Genomic DNA, 15,288 nt, shown 5'->3' with positions numbered 1-15,288 from the left:
GACCTGCACGGGCTGCCCGTGTGAAAGAGCCCTAAGGCCCCGTACAGACGTCCGAACATGTATGCTGAAACTGGTCCACGGACCAGTTTCAGCATACATGTTCGGTCGTGTGTAGGCCCGAGCGGGCAGGATTCCAGCAAACATTTGCCCGCCGGGCCTTTTCCCAGCGGGCAAATATTTCCGGGCTTGTTTTAAAACAGCCCGCTGGAATCCTGTCCCCTCGGACATGTTCAGTCGTCTGTACAGACCTACCGTACATGTCTGAGCGCCCGCCATCCCTCGCATGCGTGGAAGCATTTAACTGGCAGGCCCGCCCACGTCGCCGCGTCATCGTCGCAGCGACGTCGCGGACACGCCCCGCGTATTGTTTACGCGCGGATTTCTGTATGATGGTGAGTACAGCCACCATACAGAAATACCCAGGCAGACATGTACGGTGAAAACGGTCCGGCGGACCGGTTTCATCGTACATGTATGTTTGTCTGTACCCGGCATTAGGTGTACATGATATGTGGATCTGTATCTGGATTATGTATTGATCTCCAATTTAAGTAGTAATGGCCAAAAATTATATGAAAAGTGTAGCGCTGTAAATATAAAAAGATGGGATCAACCATCAAATAAAAATGACATAAATGTAAAGGTGTGATACCCTTAACCACTACAGATCCGCGCTATCGTCAAAAGATGTCTGCAGCGCGGACCTGAAGTGCCGGGAGTTTACATTACCCGCACGCGACGCTGGGGGGTGCGCAGCGGGTGAACACTGTGCCGTCGCATCGCTGGGAAGCGGATGCGTGTGCCTGGCGGCCGCGATGTCCGCCAGGGTACACGCGATCGGCGGGAACACAGCAGGGACGTGGAGCTCTGTGTGTAAACACAGAGCTCCACGTGCTGTCAGAGGAGAGGAGACCGATCTGTGTCTCTTGTACATAGGGACACAGCATCGGTCACCTCCCCCAGTCACCCCCTCCCCCCACACAGTTAGAACACACCCAGGGAATACATTTAACCCCTTCCTCACCCCCTAGTGTTAACCCCTTCCCTACCAGTCACATTTATACAGTAATTTGTGCATTTTTATAGCACTGATCGCTGTATAAATGTGAATGGTCCCAAATTTGTGTCAAATATGTCCGCCGCAATATCGCAGTCCCAATAAAAATCGCAGATCGCCGCCATTACTAGTAAAAAAAAAAAAATTAAACAAAATCATAATTCTGTGCCCCATTTTGTAGGCGCTATAACTTTTGTGCAAACCAGTCGCTTATTGCAATTTTTTTTTTTTTTTTTACAAAAATACGTTGAAAAATACGTATCGGCCTTAACTGAGAAATTTTTTTTTTTTTTTTTTTTTTTTTTAAATTGGGATATTTATTATAGCAACAAGTAAAAAAATATATATATATTTTTTAAATTGTCGCTTTTTTTTGTTTATAGCGCAAAAAATAAAAACCGCAGAGGTGATCGAATACCACCAAAATAAAGCTCTATTTGTGGGGAAAAAAAGGACGCCAATTTTGTTTGGGAACCACGTCGCATGACCGCGCAATTGTCAGTTAAAGAGACGCAGTGCCGGAAGCTGAAATTTCGCCTGGGCACGAAGGGGGTTTATGTGCCCAGTAAGCAAGTGGTTAATATGTGCATGAAATCATTAGTAAACCCTTCATATACATAGGAACCCTAAAAGGAGAAGGGATATATTGAAATACAGTATGTCACTACATATAACTTCCCATATATAGAAATAAAGGGCCAGATTCACATAGAATTGCCCAGGCGCAGCGTATCAGAGATACGCTACGCCGCCGTATCTTACCTGGCTCTAAGTCGAATCCAGGAAGATTTTGCGCCGTAAGTTATGGCGGCGTAGTGTATTTCTCGGCGCGTATTTCAAATTGGGCAGGTAGGGGGCGTGATTCATTTAAATGAAGCGCGTCCCCGCGCCGATTGAACTGCGCATGCTCCGTTTTGAAATTTCCCGCCGTGCTTTGCGAGAAAAAAACGTAATTTTTTGAACTTAGACGTGAGTTACGTCCTTTCCTATTCACGGACGACTTACGCAAAAAAAACAAAAAAAAACGAAATTTGACGTGGGAACGACGGCCATACTTTAACATGGCAAGTCTATCTATACGCCGCAAAATAGCAGCTTTAACTATATGCCGGGAAAAGCCGACTAGCGACGACGTAAGAGAATGCGACGGCCGCGCGTACCTTCGTGGATCGCCGGAAAAAGCTAATTTGCATACCCGACGCGGAAAACAACGCAAGCTCCACCCAGTGGGCGCCAAAGTATTACACCTACGATCCGAAGGCGTACGAAGCCGTACGCCTGTCGGATCAAAGCCAGAAGCCGTCGTATCTTGGTTTGAGGATTCGATGACTATACGATGCGGCAAATTTGAAAATACGCCGGCGTATCAGGAGATACACCGGCGTACTTGCTTTGTGAATCTGGCCCAAAGTGAGTGCAACACCAATGTGTCCACAAGAAAGTAGACAATCCTCTACATAAATCATCAAGTTGTAAAAATATGAAAAGCCTGTAAGCTTCCGAAACAGTTCGTCTGATAGGTATCCAAGTGGAGGGGATCTTATCCACACTGTACCCTGTGCTTCCAAACGTTCTCTATACACTTGGGGGCAGATCCACATACATCTGCGCCGGGCGCAGCGTATCTAAGATACGCTACGCCGCCGTAACTTATCTTTTTTAGTTTGAATCCACAACGAATCCGCTCCGTAAGTTACGGCGGCGTAGTGTATCTTTCACGGCGTAAGGGCACGGAATTCAAATGGCTGTGATGGGGGCGTGTTTTATGTTAATACGTCGTGACCCGATGAAAACGTTTTTTTTAACTGCGCATGCGCCGTCCCTGGGGGTATCCCAGTGCGCATGCTCGAAATTAAACCGGAACCAGCAAATGCTTACGACGGTGACGTCATTCTACGCAAATTCCTATTCGCGAACGACTTACGCAAACGACGTAAAAAATTCAAAATTGTACGCGGGAACGACGGCCATGGTTAACATTGAGTACGCACCTTTAACTATACGCCAGAAAAAAACGAACGAAAACGACGTAAAAAAATGCGCCGGGCCGACGTACGTTCATGGATCACCGTAACTAGCTAATTTGCATACTCGATGCGGATTTTGACGGGAACGCCACCTAGCGGCCGCCGAAAAATTTCAGCTTAGATCCGACGGCGTACTAAGACGTACGCCTGTCGGATCTAGCCGAGATGCCGTCGTATCTTGTTTTGTGGATACAAAGCAAAGATACGACGCGGGAAATTTAAAATTACGCCGGCGTATCAGTAGATATGCCGGCGTAATCCTTTTGTGGATCTGCCCCATATAGTTTAGTTAGATTTAATAGTATTTGAACGGTTATATATATATAATTTTACCCAAAAATAATTTTATTTAGTGTTGTGAATTGCTGCTATAATTACTGTTATAAGGGTTAATTCAAATGGGGCGGGCACCATTTAAATTAGGCGCGTTCCCGCGCCGAGCGTACTGCGCATGCTCCGTCGGGTAAATTACCCGACGTGCATTGCGCTAAATGACGTCGCACGGACGTCATTTGTTTAGACGTTAACGTAAATGGCGTCCAGCGCCATTCACGGACGACTTCCGCAAACGACGTGATTTTTTTAATTTCGACGCAGGAACGACGACCATACTTAACATGACTTAGAACACCTAGGGCTCAGCCCTAATTTTACGAAGCGTATCTCGACAGAAACGACGTAAAGTTAGAGTGACGGGTAATGCGGACGTTCGTGGATCGCCGTAACCAGTCATTTGCATATTCTACGCCGACCGCAATGGCCTCGCCACCTAGCGGCCGGCATAGAATTGCATCCTAAGATCCGACAGTGTAAGTCAATTACACCTGTCGGATCTTAGGGCTATCTATGCGTAACTGATTCTATGAATCAGCCGCATAGTTAGGACGGGCGGATCACAGATATGACGGCGTATCAGGAGATACGCCGTCGTATCTCTTTTGTGAATCTGGCCCTATATATGCACCTTCAATTGAGTAAATATATCGACCTGGGCTCAGATATGCTCTATGTTGAATCTAAGGCCCCTTTCACACGGGGCGGATCAGTAATGATCCGCCCCGTGAACCTCTGCTTGCTCAGCGGGGATCGCTCCGTTGAGCCCCGCTGAGCCGGTGGATGAAAGGGCGGTCCCCGCACACTTTTCTATGCCTATGGGGGGATCGGATGAACACGGACCGTCTGTCCATGATCACCCGATCCGATCCGCCAGACGGATGGAAAAGTAGGTTTTTCCTCTGTCACACGTCCGTCGACATCCGACTGGCGGGTCGGATGTCAGCGGGCATATCACCGCTGACATCCGCGGCTCTATAGAGGAGCACGGAGCGCCCGTTCAGGTCCACCTAAAAAACTGGCTGGCGGACCTGCACGGGCTGCCCGTGTGAAAGAGCCCTAAGGCCCCGTACAGACGTCCGAACATGTATGCTGAAACTGGTCCACGGACCAGTTTCAGCATACATGTTCGGTCGTGTGTAGGCCCGAGCGGACAGGATTCCAGCAAACATTTGCCCGCCGGGCCTTTTCCCAGCGGGCAAATATTTCCGGGCTTGTTTTAAAACAGCCCGCTGGAATCCTGTCCCCTCGGACATGTTCGGTCGTCTGTACAGACCTACCGTACATGTCTGAGCGCCCGCCATCCCTCGCATGCGTGGAAGCATTTAACTGGCAGGCCCGCCCACGTCGCCGCGTCATCATCGCAGCGACGTCGCGGACACGCCTCGCGTATTGTTTACGCGCGAATTTCTGTATGATGGTGAGTACAGCCACCATACAGAAATACCCGGGCAGACATGTACGGTGAAAACGGTCCGGCGGACCGGTTTCATCGTACATGTATGTTTGTCTGTACCCGGCATTAGGTGTACATGATATGTGGATCTGTATCTGGATTATGTATTGATCTCCAATTTAAGTGAGGCCCGGAGCAACTGGAAGTCAGTGTAGGGCCGGCCATGACAGGGTTAACAGAAACCCTAGTAGCTGTGGGGGGAGGAGCAGAGCAGGGGAGGAGAGATCACAGATATCTCTTACTCTCAGTTTCCCGGGCAGAGGCAGCGTGGGGGAGTGAAGTTGGTGGGGGAGTGAAGTTGCTGCTGTGTCTGCTCAGCCTGCAGGGATTTCGCTTGTCCCAAATTGTCACGGCGATGGCTGCGATCGAGGATTTATTCGGGAGATTGAGGGCGGAGGCGGCTATCCGGGGTGAGGACTGGCTGCAGAGGCAGTTGGGGGCGCTTTTATCGCAGGATGGAGGGGACATGGGGCGCATGGCGTCGGGGCCTAGCCGCGTCCAGACCGGACAAGCAGCATCGGGGCCGGAGCACACAGGTGTGGTGCTGGCGGAGTCGGGGCCTGAACGGTCGGTCCGGGGAGCAGTGCGGGCACACGGGGACACAATTCAGGTCGCATCGGGGCCTGATCACACAGGCATGGGAGCAGCGTCGTCGGGGCCTAGTCACACAGGCCGGGGGGCCTCGCGGACGCGCTCGTCCCGCCCCCCCGCCGGTATTCGCCCAGTATATCCCCGGGACGGCAGAGGGGGGATAGTGGACATAGCAGGGCCCCTTCGGGCCCCCCCGCGAAGCGGGCGGCGGGTATTGTGTCGGAAGGCCCAGCCGGGGGCACCAGGAGTAGCGTGGGTGCAAGGGGGGGACGGCCAGGGGGCTCAGATGCGGCGGCCTTGCCCGCCCGGCGTGTGGATCAGGCAGTGACGGGCCCGGTGGTGGGGTCTCGGCGAGTGGGATCGCAGGCCATGGTGGCTAGCCCCCCAGCTTCCTCGGCTAGCCACTTGCAGGAGGTGGAGCGCGTCGGCAGCAACAGGGTTACGCCAAGCAGGAAAGCTTCGGCAAAATCGCCGCACGGGTCCAGGGCCCGCAGGGGGAGTGAATTCGGCCCTGGGCCTTCGGCCTCCGGGACCGAGCCGCCCGGTGGGTCATCATCGGAGGAGGAGGATTGGTCGGAGGGAGAGCGGTCGGGATCTGAGGACGAGGTCTTGCCCAGGACGATACCAGCAACGAGGGATTCGAGACGGTCGGCTGATGGGATTGCTTCCACGCAGCCCGGTAAGTCATTTTACACTGATGTTTCTAATAGGCAATGTGTTGATGTGGTTGAGAGGAATGTGGTTGTTGCACCGGCGTCCCAGGTTACGGATGCACAGGTGGGTATTGCTGGAGGTGATGTGGGTTTGCAAAGGTTTTTGTCGGGGTTAGAGGCTCTGGTCAGTCAGCTAAAAGGGGGGGACAGACCTCCCGCAAGCCCGGCGGCGGCTTGGGGGCCGGTCGGGGGAGCTACGGGGGTGGCCGCGGCGGCGGTGGCGGCTGCCACTACGCCGTTGGTGGTAGCTGGAAAGGAGGCAAGTGGGGGCGGCTTGGGGGCCGGGGCATCAGTGCAGCCGGAGGTTACCGCCGAGTCGGCGGGGGCCGCTTCAAAAAAACAGGATTTAGTACGGTTAGCGGATGAGGCTAGGGGACAGGTTTACACCTGTTACGATGCGCCGCTGGGGTCGCATCTGAAACAGGAGGTACGGGAAAAGATCTGGAAGAGCGAGTACGTGGAGATATTCGCGCTGTTACCGCTGGAAAAATTCAATTTGGACAGGGTAAAACCAGAGGATTCTAAGAAGGAAGATGAGGAGAAGAGGAGGTACAGGCTAATACCTCGCACGTTTGCAAACTGGTCGCAGGCGTATTCCTTTTTGGCCAGTGTGATTGGCGAGAAGAACCCCGAGCACTGCTCGGCGCTCTTCAGTTACCAGGAGGCGATCAGTGAGGCCTACAGGTGCTATGGGGGCACAGGTTGGCTTAGATATGACGAACAGTTCAGGCAACGTCGGGCGATCAGGCCGGAAATTCGTTGGGACGCCAAGGACATTAGCCTTTGGATGCGGCTTATGACGGCTCCGAGGACGTCGGCGCCGTTTTTTCAGGGGGGGGCCGGCGGAGCCTCTTCCCTGGGACAGTCGGCCGGAAAGAAAAAAGGGGTTTGTTGGCAGTTCAACGAGGGTAGCTGCAAGTTTGGGGGGTCGTGCCGATACAAGCATGAGTGCTCCGGGTGTGGGGGTAATCACCCCTCTTCCCGCTGCTTCAAGCAGGGCAAGGGACGTCCCGGGGATTCTTCAGGTAAGAGGGAGCACCCCGGTGATGGTGAGAAGGATGCTGCCGTTTCTCGGTAGGTATCCGGACAGAGCGGCGGCTCAGCTCCTGGAGGAAGGTTTTACTGTGGGGTTCCGTATTCCTTGTAGCTTGACGGTGGTTCCGCCGCTGTCCAAGAATTTGCGTTCGGCTCTCCAACACCCCGAAGTGGTTTCTGAGAAATTACGGAAGGAAGTGGGGCTAGGCCGCATGGGGGGCCCGTTTGAATCCCCCCCTTTGGAGGGTCTGGTGGTATCACCGTTGGGGGTGGTACCGAAGAAGGAACCAAACAAGTTCAGACTCATTCACCACCTCTCATTTCCGAAAGGGGGGTCGGTAAATGATGCGATTGATGCGGGCGATTGTTCGGTGTGCTACACATCGTTTGACGCGGCGGTGGGATGGGTCAAGAAATACGGTCGGGGGGCGTTGATGGCCAAGTCGGACATCGAGGCGGCCTTCCGGCTGTTGCCGGTGCACCCGGACAGCTTCAGACTGTTGGGGTGTCACTGGGGAGGGGAGTTCTATGTGGACAAATGTCTGCCCATGGGCTGCTCGGTATCCTGTGCGTTGTTCGAACAATTCAGTTCCTTTTTGGAATGGGTGGTGCGAGACGTGGCGGGAGTGAATTCAGTCATCCACTATCTAGATGACTTTCTCTGCATTGGACCGGGGGGGTCACGGATTTGTGCAGTTTTGTTATCTACGCTTGAACACATAGCGGAACGTTTTGGGGTGCCTTTGGCGCCCGAAAAGACGGAAGGTCCTAGGTCTGTCATTCAATTCCTGGGCATAGTCATAGACGCCGAGAAGATGGAATGTCGTTTGCCGCAGGATAAGCTAGAAGGCCTCAAGGCGGAGGTCAGGGGTATGATTGGAGTGCATAAGGTGCAGCTGCGGGCTTTGCAGTCGTTGTTGGGTAAGCTGAATTTTGCCTGCAGGATTATCCCGATGGGGAGGGTTTTTTTGTCGTCGGCTGTCGGCTAGCACTGCGGGTGTTAGGTTGCCCAATCACTATGTGCGGCTCGTGAAGGAGCATAGGGAGGACCTGCGGGTATGGCACTCTTTTCTAGAGGGTTTTAACGGCAGGGCCTTGTGGATGTCCGGCCCGGTCAGCAATTTTGACCTGGAGCTGTATACAGATGCGGCTGGGGGTGCGGGCTTTGGGGCCTTCTTTCAGGGTCAGTGGAGCGCTGGCTCTTGGCCGCAGTCTTGGGTGACTGCGGGCTTTACAAAGAATTTGGTGCTGCTGGAGCTGTTTCCAGTGGTGCTGGCGGTTGAGTTATGGGGCACGTCTTTCCGGGATCGGAAGGTGCGCTTCCATGGGGATAACTTGGGGGTCGTGCAGGTGATCAATCGAGTTACTGCATCTTCTCCCCCAGTGATTCGTCTCCTGAGACACTTGGTGCTGCGCTGTATGCAGCTGAATGTGTTTGTGTATGCGGTGCACTTACCGGGTGTGGACAATGTCGTGGCTGACGCTTTGTCTCGGTTTCAGTGGGACAGGTTCCGGGAGCTGGTGCCGGAGGCAGAGGAACGGGGGGTCCCTTGTCCGGAGTGGCTGTGGCAGATTCCATTGGAACAATCTCCACCTGGATTAGGAAATCGTTGAGTGCGGGTACTTGGGCGGCCTATGAGAAGGTATGGTCGGAGTGGAGCGATTTGGTGAGGGAATCGGAGGTTCACCTTTCGGGACCGGAGGTGAGGACACTGGTTCTGTATTTTTTGTCTAGAAACATGGAAGCGGGAGTGTCGCCGTCGGCGTTGGATAAGAAATTGGCCGGGTTGGCATTTCTGTTCAAATGGCAAGGGTGGCCGGATCTTACAAAGGACTTCTGGGTGCGACAAGCTCTGAAAGGGTACAGGAAACAGGGGCGGCGACCTGACGCTCGCCGCCCGGTGTCTTTCGAAGTTTTGAGAGGAATCCTGGCTAAAGTGGGGGCGATATGTTCATCCAGGTTTGAAGTTACATTGTTCCGCGCGGCATTCGCGCTGGCATTTTTTGGGGCCTTTAGGGTGGGCGAGCTGGTGAGCCCGTCGAAATTGGTCCAGGGGGGCATGGGAGTTGCGGATGTCGGTTGGACCCCGGAGGGGGTCACGTTGTGGCTCAGAAGGTCCAAAACGGATCAGAGTGGCAAGGGAAGGGCGGTTCATGTGTTCCCAATTGAAGGGTCGGAGTTGTGCCCGGTCGGGCTGGTAAGGGACTACCTGGACATACGTCCGGGGGTGGGGGGCGCCTTTTTGGTACACGAAAATGGGTCCCCGATGTCACGATATCAGTTTGTGGCAGTGTTTAGGAAGTGTCTGGGGGCATTGGGCCTGGTGGCAAAGGAGTTCTCGGCTCATTCCTTTAGGATCGGGGCAGCTACGGAAGCGGCAAGGAATGGACTGGGTGAAGAGGCAATAAAGAGGATAGGGCGTTGGGAATCCAGGCGGTTTCAATTATATGTTAGGCCGCAGCTGGTGGCTAGTTTGGGTTGAAGGTCTGGGGAGTGGGGTTTTGAGTTACGGGGCAAAGGGGGTGACAGGGATTACTCAAAAGCGGGTTATCTCTATGTGGGTATGTTGGTGACGTGTTTTTTTTTTTTTTTTTGTTTACTGTTTTTCAGGTACTGGACCGCTTTTGGTCTGGATAATGGGCCACTCCTATGTGGTTCGGGGGGCCAGACGGGCGGATGATCGCCCGACCGGTCGCCAGCTGGGAATATCGAGACAGGAGGCGAGTGTAAGGTGGTTGGGGGTCCCCGGGATGTTATGGAGCAAGGTGGTGCCGGAGGTGCACAAATTTGCACAGCTGGACAGGCCACCGGAGGTTCTGGTTATTCACGCCGGGGGGAATGATCTTGGAGTGAGATCGATGATGGAGATAGCACGGGACATTAAATTTGACTTTCAGCGGATCCGGATGTCCTTTCCGGATACGATAGTGGTGTGGTCAGACATGGTGGCCAGGTCAACATGGAGGATGGCCAGGTCGGTAGAGGGGGTGAATCGGGCGCGCAGGAAGATAAACAGAAATGTGGGGCGGTTTGTGCTCAGGAACGGGGGGCTAGTGGTTCGGCACCCCGAATTGGAAGTGGACACATGGAGATACCTCAGGAGTGATGGTGTTCACCTCACGGACGTGGGGATTGATATGTGGGTGTTGCGTTTAGAGGAGGGGGTACAGCAAGCGATGAGGGTGTGGAGGTGCTCCCATAGGTAAGGGGTTACCTTTGGGTGCTGGTGGCGGGTGTTTTTGGACTTTGCAGGAGAAGATATTACCCCAAAGATGGACGCCAGTACCCAGCGGTGGGAGGGGTCCTGAAGGGGTTTCTAGTTCCCAGTCTACTAATGTAGCTGGAAGGTTGGTGAATGGGGGCACTGCGGTCAATGGTCGTCTTTGAGCCAGCTTCGGCTTGAGGCCTATGACCAGAGGTTAGGACACCGCAGTGCCAAAAAAAGTGTTACATAGTTACAAAGTTTAAAGATTAACGAGTTAAGGGTTAATGGGTCCTGCAAAGTCCAGCACCATGTTAGAGAGGTTATTATCTCAGGAAATAAGTGTTTTTTCTCTATGTGTTATTGGTTTTTGTTATTGGTTATTTATGATTATTTAAAGAGTATTTAAAATAAAGGAGGCTGCTACGGCCAGTTTTTACTCCAACACTAAGTAGTGGTCTCATTATTTATTAAAGGTTAAGTGGGGGTATTAACTGTAAAGGGGCTTTAGCGGTCAGGGTGAATTCTGGTATACCATAGTCAAGTGAGGCCCGGAGCAACTGGAAGTCAGTGTAGGGCCGGCCATGACAGGGTTAACAGAAACCCTAGTAGCTGTGGGGGGAGGAGCAGAGCAGGGGAGGAGAGATCACAGATATCTCTTACTCTCAGTTTCCCGGGCAGAGGCAGCGTGGGGGAGTGAAGTTCCCACCCACCCTCCCTTTATTCTGGGGTTTTATTGATTACGGTATTGATGGTATATGGATAAATTGGTATGTGGTTTGGTGCTGTTTTGGTGTTTTCTTTTCTTTCAGGTTTATGGATCACGTTGTCGTGGCAGTGGCGGGTGTTTTTGGACTTTGCAGGAGAAGATATTACCCCAAAGATGGACGCCAGTACCCAGCGGTGGGAGGGGTCCTGAAGGGGTTTCTAGTTCCCAGTCTACTAATGTAGCTGGAAGGTTGGTGAATGGGGGCACTGCGGTCAATGGTCGTCTTTGAGCCAGCTTCGGCTTGAGGCCTATGACCAGAGGTTAGGACACCGCAGTGCCAAAAAAAGTGTTACATAGTTACAAAGTTTAAAGGTTAACGAGTTAAGGGTTAATGGGTCCTGCAAAGTCCAGCACCATGTTAGAGAGGTTATTATCTCAGGAAATAAGTGTTTTTTCTCTATGTGTTATTGGTTTTTGTTATTGGTTATTTATGATTATTTAAAGAGTATTTAAAATAAAGGAGGCTGCTACGGCCAGTTTTTACTCCAACACTAAGTAGTGGTCTCATTATTTATTAAAGGTTAAGTGGGGGTATTAACTGTAAAGGGGCTTTAGCGGTCAGGGTGAATTCTGGTATACCATAGTCAAGTAGTAATGGCCAAAAATTATATGAAAAGTGTAGCGCTGTAAATATAAAAAGATGGGATCAACCATCAAATAAAAATGACATAAATGTAAAGGTGTGATACCCTTAACCACTACAGATCCGCGCTATCGTCAAAAGATGTCTGCAGCGCGGACCTGAAGTGCCGGGAGGACGTCTTTGGACGTCCTATTGTTTACATTACCCGCACGCGACGCTGGGGGGCGCGCAGCGGGTGAACACTGTGCCGTCGCATCGCTGGGAAGCGGATGCGTGTGCCTGGCGGCCGCGATGTCCGCCAGGGTACACGCGATCGGCGGGAACACAGCAGGGACGTGGAGCTCTGTGTGTAAACACAGAGCTCCACGTGCTGTCAGAGGAGAGGAGACCGATCTGTGTCTCTTGTACATAGAGACACAGCATCGGTCACCTCCCCCAGTCACCCCCCTCCCCCCACACAGTTAGAACACACCCAGGCTACACATTTAACCCCTTCCTCACCCCCTAGTGTTAACCCCTTCCCTACCAGTCACATTTATACAGTAATTTGTGCATTTTTATAGCACTGATCGCTGTATAAATGTGAATGGTCCCAAATTTGTGTCAAATATGTCCGCCGCAATATCGCAGTCCCAATAAAAATCGCAGATCGCCGCCATTACTAGTAAAAAAAAAATAATAAAAAAAAATCATAATTCTGTTCCCCATTTTGTAGGCGCTATAACTTTTGTGCAAACCAGTCGCTTATTGCAATTTTTTTTTTTTTTTTACAAAAATACGTTGAAAAATACGTATCGGCCTTAACTGAGAAAATTTTTTTTTTTTTTTTTTTTTTTAAATTGGGATATTTATTATAGCAACAAGTAAAAAAATATATATATATTTTTTAAATTGTCGCTTTTTTTTGTTTATAGCGCAAAAAATAAAAACCGCAGAGGTGATCGAATACCACCAAAATAAAGCTCTATTTGTGGGGAAAAAAAGGACGCCAATTTTGTTTGGGAACCACGTCGCATGACCGCGCAATTGTCAGTTAAAGAGACGCAGTGCCGGAAGCTGAAATTTCGCCTGGGCACGAAGGGGGTTTATGTGCCCAGTAAGCAAGTGGTTAATATGTGCATGAAATCATTAGTAAACCCTTCATATACATAGGAACCCTAAAAGGAGAAGGGATATATTGAAATACAGTATGTCACTACATATAACTTCCCATATATAGAAATAAAGGGCCAGATTCACATAGAATTGCCCAGGCGCAGCGTATCAGAGATACGCTACGCCGCCGTATCTTACCTGGCTCTAAGTCGAATCCAGGAAGATTTTGCGCCGTAAGTTATGGCGGCGTAGTGTATTTCTCGGCGCGTATTTCAAATTGGGCAGGTAGGGGGCGTGATTCATTTAAATGAAGCGCGTCCCCGCGCCGATTGAACTGCGCATGCTCCGTTTTGAAATTTCCCGCCGTGCTTTGCGAGAAAAAAACGTTGCACCAACGTAATTTTTTGAACTTAGACGTGAGTTACGTCCTTTCCTATTCACGGACGACTTACGCAAAAAAAAAAAAAAAAACGAAATTTGACGTGGGAACGACGGCCATACTTTAACATGGCAAGTCTATCTATACGCCGCAAAATAGCAGCTTTAACTATATGCCGGGAAAAGCCGACTAGCGACGACGTAAGAGAATGCGACGGCCGCGCGTACCTTCGTGGATCGCCGGAAAAAGCTAATTTGCATACCCGACGCGGAAAACAACGCAAGCTCCACCCAGTGGGCGCCAAAGTATTACACCTACGATCCGAAGGCGTACGAAGCCGTACGCCTGTCGGATCGAAGCCAGAAGCCGTCGTATCTTGGTTTGAGGATTCGATGACTATACGATGCGGCAAATTTGAAAATACGCCGGCGTATCAGGAGATACACCGGCGTACTTGCTTTGTGAATCTGGCCCAAAGTGAGTGCAACACCAATGTGTCCACAAGAAAGTAGACAATCCTCTACATAAATCATCAAGTTGTAAAAATATGAAAAGCCTGTAAGCTTCCGAAACAGTTCGTCTGATAGGTATCCAAGTGGAGGGGATCTTATCCACACTGTACCCTGTGCTTCCAAACGTTCTCTATACACTTGGGGGCAGATCCACATACATCTGCGCCGGGCGCAGCGTATCTAAGATACGCTACGCCGCCGTAACTTATCTTTTTTAGTTTGAATCCACAACGAATCCGCTCCGTAAGTTACGGCGGCGTAGTGTATCTTTCACGGCGTAAGGGCACGGAATTCAAATGGCTGTGATGGGGGCGTGTTTTATGTTAATACGTCGTGACCCGATGAAAACGTTTTTTTTAACTGCGCATGCGCCGTCCCTGGGGGTATCCCAGTGCGCATGCTCGAAATTAAACCGGAACCAGCAAATGCTTACGACGGTGACGTCATTCTACTCAAATTCCTATTCGCGAACGACTTACGCAAACGACGCAAAAAAATCAAAATTGTACGCGGGAAGGACGGCCATACTTAACATTGAGTACGCCACCATATAGCAGCTTTAACTATACGCCGGAAAAAGCCGAACGCAAAAGTCGGAAAAAAATGCGCCGGGCCGACGTACGTTCGTGGATCGCCGTAACTAGCTAATTTGCATACTCAACGTGGATTTCGACGGAAACGCCACCTAGCGGCCGCCGAAAAATTGCATCTAAGATCCGACGGCGTACGAAGACGTACGCCTGTCGGATCTAGCCGAGATGCCGCCGTATCTTGTTTTGAGGATTCAAAACAAAGATACGACGCGGGAATTTTGAAATTACGCGTAATTTCTTTGTGGATCTGCCCCTTGGTGTACTATGGAAAATATCACCCAGGAGTGCCTTCACCAGTGGGCAGGGGGAGAAATGAATACTCTTACCCTCCAAAGTGGACCCAGCTCACCGTATGGTGGTGGATCGCTTGCGCTTAAGCCACACCAAGGACAATACGAACTGGGGCCGGGATTCAGATACATTGGCGTATCTTTGAGCGGGCATAGCGCATCTCATATGCGCTACGCCGACGTAACATAGAGAGGCAAGTACTGTATTCACAAAGCACTTGCTCCCATATGGCGTGTTGTATTCTAATGAAGCGTGACCCCATGTATGTAAATGCATGGCCGATTGAATGGCGCATGCTCAGAATCACGTCGCAAATACTCCCTAAGATACGTCGGCTGAATGCTTTAGACGTGAACGTAACTTACGCCCAGCCCCATTCACGTACGACTTACGCAAACGACGTAAAATACAACGCTGTTCCGACAGTTCCGACGTCCATACCTTAACATGACTTACCCCTGCTTTATAAGGGGTAAACTTACGCCGGACGTAAGCCTTAAGTAAACGGCGTAGCTAAATCCGACGGGCGCAAGTACGTTCGTGAATCGGCGTATCTTGGTCATTTGCATATTCGACGCGTAAATCGACGGAAGCGCCCCTTGCGGCCAGCGTAAATATGCACCCAAGATACAACGGCGTAAGAGACTTACG

General features: G+C 51.2%; 1 protein-coding gene across 1 annotated transcript; it reads left to right on the top strand.

The window, feature by feature from the left end:
- Positions 1-5,030: 5,030 nt before the first annotated feature.
- On the top strand, positions 5,031-10,443 carry LOC120933496. Its single transcript, XM_040346732.1, has 2 exons — positions 5,031-6,143; positions 9,824-10,443. Exons 1-2 carry the CDS (start codon positions 5,834-5,836, stop codon positions 10,417-10,419), a joined length of 906 nt encoding a protein of 301 aa, XP_040202666.1. The 5' UTR covers positions 5,031-5,833; the 3' UTR covers positions 10,420-10,443.
- The last annotated feature ends 4,845 nt before the right edge of the window (positions 10,444-15,288 follow it).

This window comes from Rana temporaria, chromosome 3 (genome assembly GCF_905171775.1).
Source record: "Rana temporaria chromosome 3, aRanTem1.1, whole genome shotgun sequence".
Classification (NCBI taxonomy): Eukaryota; Metazoa; Chordata; class Amphibia; order Anura; family Ranidae; genus Rana; species Rana temporaria.
Note: the sequence above shows the minus strand (reverse complement) of the source record. Positions and strands in the feature narration are given on the sequence as shown.

Excerpts from the sequence above, each read along its gene's own strand:
- LOC120933496 (XM_040346732.1), top strand. The coding sequence starts at position 5,834 with ATGGTGGCTAGCCCCCCAGCTTCCTCGGCTAGCCACTTGCAGGAGGTG. Across the intron at positions 6,144-9,823 it reads GATTGCTTCCACGCAGCCCG|GTACTGGACCGCTTTTGGTC; the intron begins GTAAGTCATTTT and ends ACTGTTTTTCAG.